Source organism: Anser cygnoides, chromosome 1 (assembly GCF_040182565.1).
Source record: "Anser cygnoides isolate HZ-2024a breed goose chromosome 1, Taihu_goose_T2T_genome, whole genome shotgun sequence".
Lineage (NCBI taxonomy): Eukaryota > Metazoa > Chordata > Aves > Anseriformes > Anatidae > Anser > Anser cygnoides.
Genome location: NC_089873.1, coordinates 192,018,718 through 192,034,033, shown reverse-complemented (window position 1 = coordinate 192,034,033; position 15,316 = coordinate 192,018,718). Strand labels below are relative to the sequence as shown.

The 15,316-nt window shown below is 38.8% G+C and overlaps 1 protein-coding gene across 4 annotated transcripts in view; it reads right to left on the bottom strand.

Moving 5' to 3' along the window:
• Positions 1 to 15,316, bottom strand: part of SACS (sacsin molecular chaperone) — a 59,466-nt gene that overhangs the window by 21,655 nt on the left and 22,495 nt on the right. For 2 of the 4 annotated variants that reach the window (XM_066989768.1, XM_066989767.1), the window contains 5 exons: positions 8,578 to 8,728; positions 6,450 to 6,537; positions 3,473 to 3,558; positions 1,430 to 1,541; positions 126 to 272 (listed from right to left, as the gene is read on the bottom strand). In XM_066989768.1, coding sequence (XP_066845869.1) covers positions 126 to 272; positions 1,430 to 1,541; positions 3,473 to 3,558; positions 6,450 to 6,537; positions 8,578 to 8,728 — 584 coding nt within the window. Of the gene's footprint in view, positions 1 to 125; positions 273 to 1,429; positions 1,542 to 3,472; positions 3,559 to 6,449; positions 6,538 to 8,577; positions 8,729 to 8,920; positions 13,321 to 15,316 lie in introns of those variants that run through there. The other 2 variants (XM_066989766.1, XM_048072754.2) reach the window with 2 other exon arrangements.

The window sequence follows — 15,316 nt, the reverse complement described above, 5'->3', positions numbered from 1 at the left end:
AGGGAAACTTAGCTAGGGATCTAATTTAAAATATAGAGACAATGTTACATGCTTGATGAATATCTAAAATAATCAAATAATTTAAAACATCAATATTTTAAAATGAAGATATCTACTGAGAGTACCTGTTATATGATAAACCGAATTAAAGCCAATTCCAAATCTTCCAACCTTCAAGGGATCATCTTTCTTTCTGCTTCTTGCTATCTCCTGTATACCATGCCAGTCCTCAGGGGTGAAAACTGCATCATTGTATGCATAAAATGCTGGCCCTAAAATAAATAGGCAAGCATTAAAAAGATAACAGAAGAAAATTATTTACTGTTGAAATCTTCTAGAGAATTAATTTACAAAACTGAGAAAGCATTTCTTTAAAGTATGCACATGCAAAGAGTTACCTCTGTGTATGGTACTTGAGAGGTTTATTTTCTAATGTGGTATCTATTTTTGGTGTCCACATTATACGAGAACAATTCTGAAAAACTGAACATAAAGTAGAAGCAAACAAAAGATCTTCTGAAAGAAATCTCCTATGGTAAAAGGCTTAAATTCATTCTGTTCAGTATATTGAAAAGATGTTCAGAAAATGTACTAATCACAGTAATACCTCCACTGGAGGGAAATACGCTGCAAGATATAACAGTAATAAATCTCTACAAAGTTCAACAGACCAATTCAAATCAGAAGACATAATGAGATTAACAACTGGAAAAAGCCAGAAACAAGCAGTGGATCATCCATCACTGAGATCTTCAAATCAAAGCTGAATGTCTTGTGGGATGATTATGCAAACTAATTTGTTTGATAAGCACATAACTGGCCTCTGCCACACCAAGACATTTTAGACTATTTAAAAACCTTACAGTTACAAGGAACTACATTTGCAGTAGACAGGCAGAAACTACATGTGTAGAAGACACCATTTTTAGGTACCATCTTTACATTAACGATTGGAGATAGGACTGAAAAGATGTAGTTAATATGTAAAAATCCAAAAATGACTGTCTAATACAATTGTTCATCTTAGGTCTTGCTTACTAAATCTTGTTTACTGGCTCTACGAAAAAGTCCTGTCTTGTATTTTGGAATATCAAGGGAACTCAGGGAAATAAATCCAAAGATGGACATGTCTCCCTGGAAGAAGTGACTTAGAATAAAGAAGAACATGAAGGCTTTCTCAAACAAAATTAATTGGAAGCATTCAGAAAGCTGCTACTGACAGCCTGCAAAAAGACAGTAGAGGCCTTCAAGACGAAAAATTGGCTTTGGAAAAGAATTATCAACATTAGAACATAGACAAAATATCCACCTAGCAAGGTGGAAGTGGCAATGCAGTCATCCCTATACAGTCAACTCAACAAAAGAAAAAAAAGTCACAGAACCACAGGCACATTGAAAAATGGCCAAAATAATTAATAAGTATATTTACCCTGATATTGTGCCATGTCCTTTGACCACAGAGTTTCTGTTCCATACTGAGTTTCATCATATAAAAACCTAACCTCTGTGGCACCAGCATCTTCAGCATTCTGTATCAATTCCTGACAGCAAAACCAAAAAATAAAACATTAGTATTTAATGCAGTAATGAGATACATACTGTAGCCACGGCTTTCCAACTTATGCAGTAGAAAATAACTATAAAGTAATTGTCTCAAGTTTAATTGTTTTCATATATTTCATTCATTTCAACTAAGTCTTTTATCCAGCTTACCTGGACGAAAACAGACATAAAAGGAACATACTATAAATGCGAATACTGTAAACACAATTTGAATTTGGAGCTGAAATATCATACACAAGCAGTATTTATAAAGTTTAGAAATCAGGGCCCCAAAGATATACACACACACACATACAGACAAATGTACACCTATGTGTGGAGGTTTGTGTAATTTGGCATAAGGAGGTATCTCAGCTGAACTGAAAAGCTATGTAGGTACAACACATCAAATCCAGTGTATTCATACAACATCAATTTAATTCAGTCATGCATAAAGATAAAAGACTTGCTAGCAAGATAAATCTTTACATTGGATCCTAATATACCATTGACAGCAAAAGATGTTCGCTGTTATCTAATGTATGGTTTTAAAACTATAAGCCCTCAATTTTTCACTTTATGACAATATAGTCAATCTGTAAGGTACATCTCACAAGCAACCAAGATAAATTATTTATATTGGCAATTCTATATCATTTTGAAGCAAGATGAGATAGCAAGAAAAATACCCAGCTTAGCATCAATAATTACTTGGTTTTTTTAAAAATTCTATAAGTAGAGATACTGTAAAAAAAAAATTTTATTCTAAAAGAATTACCACAATTATGCAAGAAGATACAGAAAGATAACCAAAGTTTCTAGAAAAATTAAATAGTTATGGAAACCACAATGTAGTCAGAGACTCGCACTCATTTGTGTCACATAAAGGACCTGCTACATTTGACTTTAAAAGCAATGTACTTGAAGAACATTAACAATATCAAATAAACAGACCAGCAAAAATCCTATTAACTGTAAACTGTAAAGTGTGGAAAGATGAACATTTATAATTTTAGATCTACCTCTCTGACTTCTAAGCACATTATCTTAGTTCTTCATGTTGGAATGAAAATCTGGGCTTCACTTGTTAAGTATGAACCCTTTATGATTCAAATGCACCTCATAAATTCAACTAATACTGGGGAATACATAGTAAAAATATAGCACCCCTCCTACAAAAAAAATACAATTCTCAGAAAATATCCAGGATGCAATCTGCCAAAACAACTGATGAACTTAAGCATTCAAAAAAAAAAAAAAAAAACAAACTTCTAGTTCCATGGTTGCAAAGGAAACCTTCCAAGACAGCAGGGACTTTCATCTTGTGTCACAATTTTTACTTGTTTGTTTTATATGTACAGACAAATATATACCTGCTTATATATACAAAGTGCTCTTAATCTAACAATGAAACTTCATGATACTGTTATAGTTCATTGAGAAAAATGCATTTAGCTACCAAGAAATTCCATGGCGAAATCTTATATTAAAGCCTCAGGCTTATCCCAGTCTTACAACAAAATGAGCCCCCCAAAATTGTATATACTATTACATGGTTTTGTCATAGTGTACAAAAGAAATGTAAAATAAAGCAGCAAGCAAAATAGACATTTTAGAGAGCTCGCTCACATATAACTACATCAAAGACTTCATGATACAGATTAACATCTGCATCTTAATCTCTATTTTTTAATATAAATTACAGTGCCAACTGTGACAAACAAGATCAGAGACTACGTTAAATAAAACACAACTCACTTTGCTTTGTACACAGAAATAGAAGTATTTATCTACTGCTCTAGAATGAATATCTGATAAAGTATGATTTCAATACTTCAAATCTTCCAGCAAGATTTGCTGGAAAGTGTTAAACTAATGGCAGCATGTCATGCATACTAAATGTCTGTTAAATATACCATTTCTTATATACCTTAAGAATCTGTCCTCCTTCTGGGTATCTTCTTAAAATATCCTTAAGAAAATCAACAAGTGGTGGAGTTGTTTGTCCAAAACGACCTAGAAATGGAAACAAAAAATCTGTGTTCTACGATGCACTGAATTTCAGATTTAAAAAAAAAAAAATACTTATCAGGCAATTACTTGAGTGAATTTTGAAAAAATATCCTAAGACCTGATACTATAAAATCTTTGATTTACAAAATGAACTGCAAGAATATCATATTATAAATCCTTTTCTTCAAAATAAAGTAGCAGTCCTGATGTTAATGTCAGCATGCTGTTTCGTATCTGGTTGAAACAAACCTGATGACAAAGGTTTATACTTTTAGATCAGTTATACTCCAATTCCAACTACTGCATGTTTAAATATAGTAAAAAGTAAAAAATAAAAAGTAGTACTCCTTTAGTAGTTACGTAGCAGGACGGTGTTCTATGGCATCAGTGTCTCTAACTTCTTTACAGTCAGTGATGATCCCTAGTGACATCTACTCACGCTCACAGTACACTTTGGCTCTAGCGTACACTTCTTGTTCTTGCATATTGTGATGCTAGCGTGGGTGTTACCCGTGCTTTCTAAGAGAAAGAATCTATCACAGAATGAAAGGATCAAAAGTCTTCAGTCTCAAACAGGAGGTGGAATTGAAGAGTAGTTCCCTAAATCCAAACCTCTAAAATACATGCTTCAAATAGTAGATGTAATTCCCTCAAGAAAAACAGGCTCTACTGATGTCATCACCTATCACTTCCCTTCAAAGTTACTAATACAACAATTACTTCTTTCTCCCTTTGGCCTATACATGTTTATCAAATATACAGATGCAAACGTGCATATATTACATATATTATAGAAAAAAAAAAACAGACCACAGTCCTCAGCAATGTGGAAAAAAGCAACAGATAAAAGATCTATTTGCTGAGAAAATGTCAACTATTTGCCAAGAAAAAGGCACATCCAACACCTTGTCTTAGGAAACTTTTATATCACTCTATATTTGAGTTTGGTTAATAAATCAATGAAAACAAATAAGAAGTTGCAACATGCAGTTGAAAATGTGTGAAGTATAACTTTTTTTTTTTTTTACTGTATGAAGAAGTACATGAATGTCAACTTGCAATATGCAGACCTTCAAAACAAACTGAACTAATCAATACGAGAAAAGTTTGTGTCTCTTAATAGAAATTCTCTAAGATCAGGAAACCTATCTTCTCTAGGTCTAACTTGGGTGGAGGAAAGGAAGTATTAACACTGTATTAACACCATGGGCACAACAAAAACACACCAGTAACTTCAAATGATAGCACTGAAGATGAACATTATTCTAACTTTTTACATCTAAAATTCTGGTCTACAAATGACAGAAAGAATTCTGAGATCCTGATCTACTCAAAAAATCTTGAGATCCTGATTTACTGCACGCTATCAAGTGCTGAACTGATTCTTCTTGAGTATTAGAGCAGACCATATTGGTTCCAGAAATCTGAAGAAGGAACATTTTCCACAAGGACAGTCAAGCATTGGAATAGGACCCCAAAGAGTCCATGCATCTCCATCCTTGGAGGCTTTCCAAACTCTACAAGATCAAGCCATGAAAAACCTGGTCTGACCTCAAAGCTGACTGTGCTTTGAGCAGAAAGTTGAAGTAGAGACCTCCCAGTATCCCTTCCAAAACGAATTATTCTGTGACCATATAGAAGTATTACATATTACTTGACAGACACTCGCAATGACTGAACACAGATGTGACTTAAGTGATCTTCAGAGCGCTTCAGCAACCAGCATGCCTGGCCCTACTGACCATGCCCTTGCTGAAATTACAAATTCAGGGCCTTCCTTGATTCACCTGCTGTAAGGAAAAATAAATAAATCTTTGAACCAAGACTCCACTATGCACATAAAAGGCTGGTATTAAAACCTTCAGATCCTTCAGACTGATTTACATCAGAGCTGTGAGCCAGAAAACATTAAGTGCTTTATCTAAACATGGAATCCTTAAGAGAGGTATCTCTATGAAAATCTCAAGGCCAAAAAAAAAAACAGTTCCCAGGTGCAAAAAAAAACAGCTTTTTCTTTCCTGTGAAGGATTTCATATGGCTACTTACTCTACATTCTTCATGTACTTGCATGACAAAAAATAAACAGAGGAAAAAGAGGAAAAAACTGTAAATAAAGAGTCTACCACAGTCTACAGATACCAAAATCACTATCAGAACAGTCAGGGATAACAGAAAGAAAAAATGTTTCAGAAAGAAAAAATGTTTCATGCCATAGAACCATGGGGTCCATTTTCATAGGTGATTTCTAACCATTGCAGGTTCTGGAGAAAGAAAACATGAGCTTGAAGCTAATAACACAAACACCTTGCTTTCCTCTATGACTAGAGATCCATCGGCCAGTAAACTCATGGCTTACATAGACTGAGAAATGCAGCATTTTTTGTGATAACAAATAAAATACCTGCATGAGAAGAAAGGCTTCCTTCTTCATCCTACCATCCTATTAGCATTTATTTCATTCTCTTATAATAAAGTTATTGTTAAAAGAATATTAACACTTACGACCACGTAACAGAAGCTTTTTACTGATGGTATAATTTTCTATATAATAGTTACTGAAAAAAATATCCTTTCAGTGGCTATCTTGTCTACCCGTATTCAGCTTATGTGAAACAAGACAGCTATTAACTTTGTTGCAAGATGAATTTTTATCAGTTCCAAAGTACAGCAACATTATATTTTACACGTATCAAATTACAAATAAAAATTGAAACACCAAAGCACTCTTTTTCATGGAAAAGAATGGAAAGAATAAAATGAAGGAATACCTGCAACATGGAAGCAAAATAATTGCTTCCTATTTGAGGTCAAAAAGGAATTTCTATTAACTCCAGACTGTGTCAGAAAATGTTTTGACCTTTCAGTTCATAAACACAGAAAACTATTTTTCATACCTCCTCCTTTCAAACCTTCTGACTGAAGCTGCAGAAAAACTTGATTTTGAGACTTTTGAAGATCCGCAATCTTAATACCATCAGATAACTGAAATAAAAAGACAAGTTTTGGTCAAAACATTCCACAGTGTAAGTAATTTACTGTAGTTTTATTCCATAAATATTTATACCATGAAGCCTAGTTTTAGCTAAAAGTATACAAACACTCTGCAATGTCCAGTATTCAGTTTAAACTGCACTTTAAGTCCTTGCAGACTAGGATGGCCTCCTTTGCCAAATGGTCTACATAATACTCACATGGTGCATCAGTCTGACGGTAACAGGACCAACAAATGGCTGCAAACAAATTAGGTGGAAAAATGCCTGTGGAAGCATGCTAAGAGCAAACCAAACCATATTTTTACACTTGAAAAGTTCCATGTTCTGGGAACTTCTGAAAGCATGCAACTGTAACAGTTATTTTTCTAAGGTGCAAACCCATAATGAAAATAAACACACTAGAAATATGTGATCTATGTACTCCAAGAAGTACATATACGTGTACAATTTTACAGTAGTTTCAAACTAAGCAGTATCAGCTAAGAGCAACTAGTCAGACAAAGTGTAGAGACAAAACTATGTCACAGAAAGGCCTCCAAAAAACTTGACAGCCTCATCTCCCTATTACCTCCACATGCAAGCCTATGGAGTAACTGGGACCACAGAGAAATAAGGGAAAACTAAGCAACAAATTCCTTAGCAGCCATTGGGAAAATTATTTAGTGATCATAACACATCATGGTTTTGTTACAATTTCAGTTTATTACGTGTGTCTCAATCATGTATCACACAAAGCACAAATATAACGAGAGTAGAATTAGAAATTGCGTTGTGCTAATTTGAAACCTAAGCAATTCAAATTAGTCTCAGTTTACAGTAAGCTACTTAAAAGTTTTATTATGAAAAATCGTTATATTAGTCTCAGTGTATAGTAAAGTTTAGATCTACTTTCTCCAGTGGGTAAAAACAAATCACTACAAAGTTGGTGCTTACACAGACGTGCTTACATCCAAACTACATTTAATAAGCAAAAGACAGTCCCAGTCCACAACATGTAATCATATTTTCTAAACATTAATAAGAAACAGATGCTTCTTTTCATTTACATCAGTTTTAAGTAGTATTTACGAGAACAGTACACTTATTGTAAGTTCCTAGATAAATGTTGTACTTGAGCTGAATGTGTCTCAAGATGTAAAATAACTTAAAGTGGGTACACCACCCACTCGGGATTCACTAAAATTAAAAAGAAGCCACAAATGCTGTAGCACACCATCAAGTATAAAAGGGGTAGAAAAAACAAATTTTCTCAGGTAGGCATTTTGTACGCAAAACACCAACAGAAATTGGGAGAATTAACAGATTCAAATTAATAGCTTAGCACTGTAAGGAGCCAGGAGAACCAGAGATACCGGATTTCACTCAACAGCTGGTAATTGTAGGTAACAGCTGTAATGGAAAAAAGATTTGGCAATAAAATAAAGAATAAAATAAGAGTTCAAAAGTTCACAAAGGATTTTCAAGATTACTGCAGTACAGAATGAACGTCCCTATATATCTTTGAGGTTAATATTTAAAACTATATGTCTCAGAATAGCTGTTACAGTCTGCTCCTTGCCAAAACATAGATTTCTGTGCCAGACGGAGTGCAACTCGTATCTTGGCTTCCAGATGAATTTTAGAGAGAGATATATAGATCTCCTTCCTCCTGAAACAGGAAGGCCTGAAGAGAACAGAATCAAGGGCACACACAAAAAAGGGCAAAAAAATAAAAGATGCACTAGATGGGTTTCAAACCTGAGCGCTCCGGAAACTCCCTTCCTGAAGTCTGTGGAGCAGTACAACCACTAACACCCGGTTCTTGGTGCCTTTGGAAACCCCCAGCCTCCTCTCCCCTTCCTACCCACCTCCAGGACCCTGCTCCCAACACAACCCCGAGCAAGGCTGCCCTCAGGCTGATGCTCTCCGCAGGACAAGGTCATTCATCCCTTCCCTTCTCTCCTGGGATTTCAGCTGACAGCCTCGGCAGTGCCCAGGGGACCCGACCAGAGGCAGGGAGCAGCAGCCCCCCCCCCCATGTCTCTCTCACCTCTCTGCCGCGGTGCCACAGGCGCTGCCGGGCGGCGGGGAAGCCGGCCTCCGCGTCGATCCGCGCCTTCACGTCCCCCACGGCGGCGGACGGCGGCAGCTCGAACGTCCTGCAGCCCAGGCAGCCATGGAGGACGGTGACCCGGGACAGCCTGCGACGACACGAGAGACACCGGCTGAGCAGAGCCGCCCGCAGCCCGCCCTCCCTTCCTTCCTTCCCTCACGGAGGCCGGCGGAGCCTCCGCGGGCTCCCCGCCGGGCTGAGGGGAAGGAGCCGCCGAGGGGAGCGGCTGGGGCAGCGCCTCACGCCCGCGGCCCCCCTGCCCCGTCCCGCTGCCACTCACATGCCCGCCGCGGCGCACAAAGGGCCGTTGGAACCGCCACAGCCACCGCTCCCCTCGCGGGGAAGGGGTGGGATCGAGAGCGGGAGGGGCTCGCCCTCAGCTTTGCGCCGCGGAGGAAGAGGAAAGAGGAGGAGGAAGGGGGGAGCCGGCGGAGAAGCCGCCCTAAAAGCAGCCGTGGCTGCGAGGGGAGGCGGCCTTACTAGCGGTAGTAAGGGCCCGGCCGTTAGTAGGGTGCCCCGGGGATGGGGGGAGGATCCCCGCGGGGATAGGGCTCCCCTGTGGCTGGTTTTGGGGGCTCGTTGGCCCTGGGTGAGGCGGCTCTCAGTTGGCGGGAGTGTGTGTGTGGCATCAGGTCCCCAAAGCCGTGAGTAACGCTTAGGTCCAGAAGCATGGCCACACACAGCTCCCTCCTTCATTCAGCAGGGAAAAAGCGCTGATGGGGCAGGACCAAGGCTGTGACACCTACCGCCTTCAGCGCTGCCTGGTCCCTACACTGCAAACACGACTTTGCCACCTGGGGAGTAGTTTCTCAGTAACAGTTCAACACCCTTAGGAGAGGAGAGCAGGGGCTGTGCTTTGTCCTTCCACTACTTCCATCCTTAAGAAGCAGCATCTCCCCATCCCTCCTTTTCCTCATCGTATCTCACATAATGCCCAGTATTCAGGCACCACAACACAGAGCACATGACATCAGTGCTAATAAACCTCATGTTTCTGAAGAATACAGAGCACAGAAGGAAACCTCATTTTTCTGCTTTTCTGACAGGCACTTGATTGGCCATGAATATTGACTGGTATTGATCTTCCACCTTATCTCATAGGGCCTATGATAAGTCCCCACGCTGTTCAAGACTTATGGAAAGTATTCCTGACAACAGGCAGGAAAAACTCCAGTCTCTCAAGGCGCAGCCAGAGGCAAAGGATGCAGTGGTTGTGTTGCAACTTTTCACTGAACCTGTACAGGAGCTCAGTGATTACCAATACGCTAGCAGCAAAAGGAAATTCTGTAAAATTGTGAGATGGATGTTGATGAGTGGAGAAAGAAACCTAATGACCATCGATATGGAAACTGCTGAAGCACTCAATGCATTAGTCTTCAAAGGCAAAGCCTGTTTTCAATCTCTGACACATTTTGATAAGAGAGGAGCAGCCGAGGATGAAAACTAAATAGCAATTAGAAACCACAGTTAGGAAGTTCTGTCTATTCAGGCCCATAAACCCAGATAGGATTCACCAGAGTGTTCAAAATGCAGACCAACATGACTGCAAGGCCACCTCAGAAATCTGCTATCTGTGAAAAAGCACATTGATAAGAAGAGCTTTACGGATGGGGAAAAAATAAATAAATACATAAAAAGGCACATCTTCATGAAAGACTAAAAGGAGGCTAAAAGAAATCAAAGGCCAGTAAATCTCACCTCAGTCCCAAGAGATATCATGGAGAACATGCATTTGGAATCCACTTCCAAATACTTGAAGGACAACAAAAAAGTAATCATGAAAAGTAAACACTAATTAACAAGGATCTAATCTACTTTTAATTGCCCTGTAGGATGAGATGGTTGACTATGTAGAAAAAGGAAAAGTATTGGATGAAATACACTGCGACTTTAGTATGACTTTTGACACGGTCTCCTACAGCATACATATATAGAAGCTGAGGAAGTATGGGCTGGAAGTTAAGTGGGTTAAAATTTTATTGGACCACTGAGATTAAGAATTTGCAGTAAGTAATTCAACACTGAGAGGGCAAGCAAAGTGCTCTAGGCAATCACGTTGGGTAGGCCTGATATTGTTTAGACGTGACCTAGATGATGACAATGATGGCACTAAGCAAATTTGCAGAAAGCACTTGGGTAGGAGCGTTCAGAGCCTTCTCTTGACACCTGGGGTCTACCACAGAAAACATTTAATATGACTGGTACAGAAATTAAGTGACTGTTGTGCTGTAAGTTGACTGATATAACAAAATAAAAAAAATTAATTGGTACCTAGTCAAAACTAACAGTAGAAAGGTATGGTTTGCAAGAGATTTATGACGACTAGATAATATCATGGCAAGATGAATGAAGAAATATCTGATTAGGTGGCCCATGTGATACCTATCCCAGAGAGCACCATTATAAGCATAAACTGTGGCAAATCAAGCTTAGGAAAATTGTTCTGAAACCTCAGAAGAGATCCTATTTGGGGACTTTAATTGCAGGTTAGAGAGAAGAGGATGAGTCTGTCTTTGATGCATTCCTGAAACAGAGAAGCCTAACGTGAATGCTGGTCTAGGTTGGTGGCAGCACCCATAGAGCAGTGACAGCTGCCCACTATCTTCAGGGTGGTTACCCTCCTCCAGTCACCAACTGGGTGGCACGGGGAAGCAAGGCTTCCTTGGTATTGCCTTGTTGAGCTCCTGGTGGCTAGTAAGGTAGCAGTACTGCAGTAATGGGTCAGCTAGTCCTTGAGTGAGTTAACTTGATCTGTATCTGTGTGAATGTGGATTCTGTTATAAGTGGGGATATTGTTATAAGTTATTCTGGATATTGTAATAGGTTAGATATTGTTTGCACATAACTATAACATTAGCAATAAGGTTACCAATAACTAGTTGGAATTGTTTTTTTATGCAGTAAAGGATATTGCAGCTCAATGATCCTTGTGCTTCTCATCAGTCAATTAAACTGGCAGTCTCCCTGTACAAATCAGTCTTCAAGTTCCAGAGTTTTAGTCTATCTGTGATCCCAATGACCTAGAGGAACTTTGAGAAACTTGTGGAGGGGGCCAACAGAAACCTCCAAAGTGTGCAGTGTTCTGCAGAAGGGACCATAGGCTGTGTCAGCACAGCTTGGGAAGCAATGGGCTGAATAGCAAACCTACTTCAAAGGACGTGGGGAATGCCAGGCTGAATGAGGCAACAGTGTGTGCTCTCTACAAAGAGGATGGCCAGCAGACTCTGCTCAGTGATGATGAGGCTGGATATTGTGACCAGAATGTGGTGCGTGGGGCCTCTTCGTCTCCAGAACCCAGCAGAGGACTACTAACATGAACAGGGACACAAAGCACATCACCTACAGAGAGAAGCTGAGGGAGCTGGGCTTGTTTAACCTGATGAAGAGGAAATTCAGGTGCAATCTTGCAGCATCCTGCAACTACCCGAAGAGCAGTTACAAAGCTGATGGACCTGAACTCTTAGTAGTGTAAGACTGTAACAAGGAGCAACGGCAACTGATTGCACCTTGGGAGGTTCACAACGGACAGTAGGAAAAAGACTTCACTAGGAGCAATTCAGTACTGGAATGAGTTGTCTGGAAAGACAGTCTACATATTGGCATATTTTCAAGGCTTGGCCATGGCTGACCTGATCCTCCTTTGAACAGGAAGCTGGACTGGAGACCTCCAGAGGAAGCTGAAAACCCCCAACCAACAATTCCATTTCATTCCAACTGGTCTTAAATTCCAGTTCCTGACTATAAACGAAAACATTTAGGACTTCAGTCAGTGTCAGGGAGTTAAAACTACTGCATGGCAGCAGCAGATAACAGAGTTTCTGCGATCAGCCCACTAAAACAGAAGGAAGCTTAAAAAACAAAGGTCAAGTGGATCAGCACCCAACACAGCATCTAGGTAGACAGCTTTGCCAGTGCTGTAACATCTTATTTTCATTCATCAGCAATATTTGCATATTGTATAACGGGCAGGAGCCCTGAGCTCCTGGAACTTAGCCATATCCGTTCCCCTCAAAAATCTGTTCTTTTTACAATGAAGACCACTTTTTCGTACTGGCAGGATATTTTTCCCCATTTCTATTTACTGTGGGACAACTTTCATTTGTCTCTCCTTTATTATGTGTTTTCTACTATGTTTTTCCCTTTTGATCAATTTCTGCCCTGGGTTCTTTATTTCTGTCCATCCAGATAGAAGCAAGATGGTCATCCTCTTCGTGTATCTGCATTAATAGAGTAAGCATGACTAGAGCATGTGTTCCATCACAGCCATGTGATTATCTGCACTGTTTAATTGCTGTTGTGCTTCTTGGTGCAGTTTTGACCTGTAACCACCACCAGTCTTCAGGACAATGACCAGGCATAGTTCATAAACCAGGGACAGCTCCCCACAGGCAGAACAGACAAGAACATTTGGTTTTAGGTGGCTGTTGAGTTTTTTAGACATAAGCTGTGCTACGTCCCTTACCCTTAGAGGTCTGGCCCCTTCTTTAGGGCTCCACCCCTTTTTGTTTATTGGATAAATATTGCCGTTGATGAACAAGCCTCCCACTGATCTGTCGTGTCAAAATTTCAGGTTAACAATTTTATGACACAGACTCCTAGCAAGAGAAGGCACTGATTTCAGTATGAAAGATAAAAACAAACTGACACCAGATCCAAAGAATGGGGAAAAGAAGCTCTTCTCAAACTCTGTAAAAAAAAAAAAAAAAAAAAAAAAAAACAGGTTTCCAGTAGAAACCTAATTGCAGAAACTTAATGGGAATTTAAAGCCACTACTGTAGCATCAATTACAATGCTGATTTCTATCAGCAATATCCTGGCCATTCATCTGGCAAGGAATATAATATAAGTTTCCTTTTATTGGTACAATTTTCCTTTTTTTATTATGAAGTGATTTACGGACATCCTGTTATCCATTATCAATCTCTTTGTCTTTTGACAGTGACTTTTATCAACCTTATTTTCTTCTTTTTTTCCTTTTTTTTTTCTTTTTTTTCTTTTTCCTTGATAGCTAAATAAAAATCTCCTAGAAAAGTATCTCCGAAGATTTACTCAGAAATTACACTGTCTGACCAAAAAGAAGTGCAATTTCTGGTTTGCAGAGTTTAGGCATACACACACACAAAAAAATCTTGGTTTTAGTTTTTGACTTTGCTTGTCCCTTTGTAAAACAGAACTAGGAAGCTGTGTAAACCTATATCCATAAAACCTAAACATACATATTTGTGTTACTGATTGTAGATGATGATGTTAAAAAAAAAAAAAACCACACTTGACCCGACCAGGTGGAATTTTGTAGCTGTGGTAGTTACAAAAGATACCTTTTACATTTAAAATGATTGAGACAGATTTGGGAACTTTCAAATAATAAATGTAGAAATTCCTGTGATACCATTCTTATAACCACATTTCCAAGCTGAACAGCATTTGGATTTAATAATATATATGGAAAATTCTCCTGCGTCTATACACAACGTCTGTTTGGTTGAGAATGAGGTCATATAACCCCTACATGAAGGGACATGCAACAAAAAAGTGGAAAGTCTCTGCAATATTAAAGTATTTTCCATGAAATGAAAGACAATTTCATAGTGATTTTTCCTTGAAAGCAGAAAATTCTGTGTCCGAAATATGACCCCATATTTCCAATAATTTAAAATAACTGTGCAGTAGCAGAAAGAGATGGATTTGAGCCCATTCCTTCGTTATCACTGCGCACAAAAAGATGGAATGGAGTCCGCAAAAGGAAGAGTGTATGATTAGGTTAGTAATGTTAGGTTAGTAATGCAAGAGGAAACCCACTGCAGTACAGCACCATCCAGTGCAGCAAATATTCTGCAGTGCTGGCAAGCAAGTAGCGGTGACTCAACAGCTACATTTATTTCAGACAGCACACACTAAACATAAAATCAAGGCTGCCTATGGCACAGTAAGCACTTACCTCCATTCTTAAATCAATTCCTTAAGTGTTTCTAACAGATGTTTTGAACATTACATTGTCCGTATTTCACATTAGCCAGAGACTATAGATTGCAATGTTCTGCAGTCACTGCCAGGAGCTTGGTATATCCTTGCTTACAAATGCTCTTTCAAGAAGTTCAAATATAAACCTACCATTTGCTGATGACACATGTGCTACTCATTGGGAAACCACCCCTTTCTGGAAAGTGGAAAGTTTCTCCTTTATTTGAATAGCTTCATTAACAGAAAACAAACCTTTCTTTTTTATTAAATAAAAAAAAAAAACACTGCACAGGCTATAATGCCATCTAGTACAAATGACAAAAAAAACAGTTTGGCCTGTGAAGCACTTGATCCAAACAAAATACCCAGTTTTGCCCTAAAATCTGTTACAAAATTAAAGGATTTTTCTGAAGTTGTTTTACAATGTTTCAGTGCAGTGAGTTTAAATCAGTTCTACTCTGCAGCTCTCATGTGAAACCACTACAGCCAGCTTCTGAGCCAAATAGCTGCATGATCATGGCTTAGTAAAATATTCAAGAACTAGAGGAAAGTATTCTTTTTTGCAAGCTGATGTATTTCTAAAATAATGAGATGCTTTTGAAATACTGCTAATAATAAAGGATTTAAGGACAAAAAGGCCAAGGGCAGCCGTTTATTTCCATCTAATGATTTTGTGTTCTCAATTATTTAGTTTAACACTGAAGCCAGTTCCTTG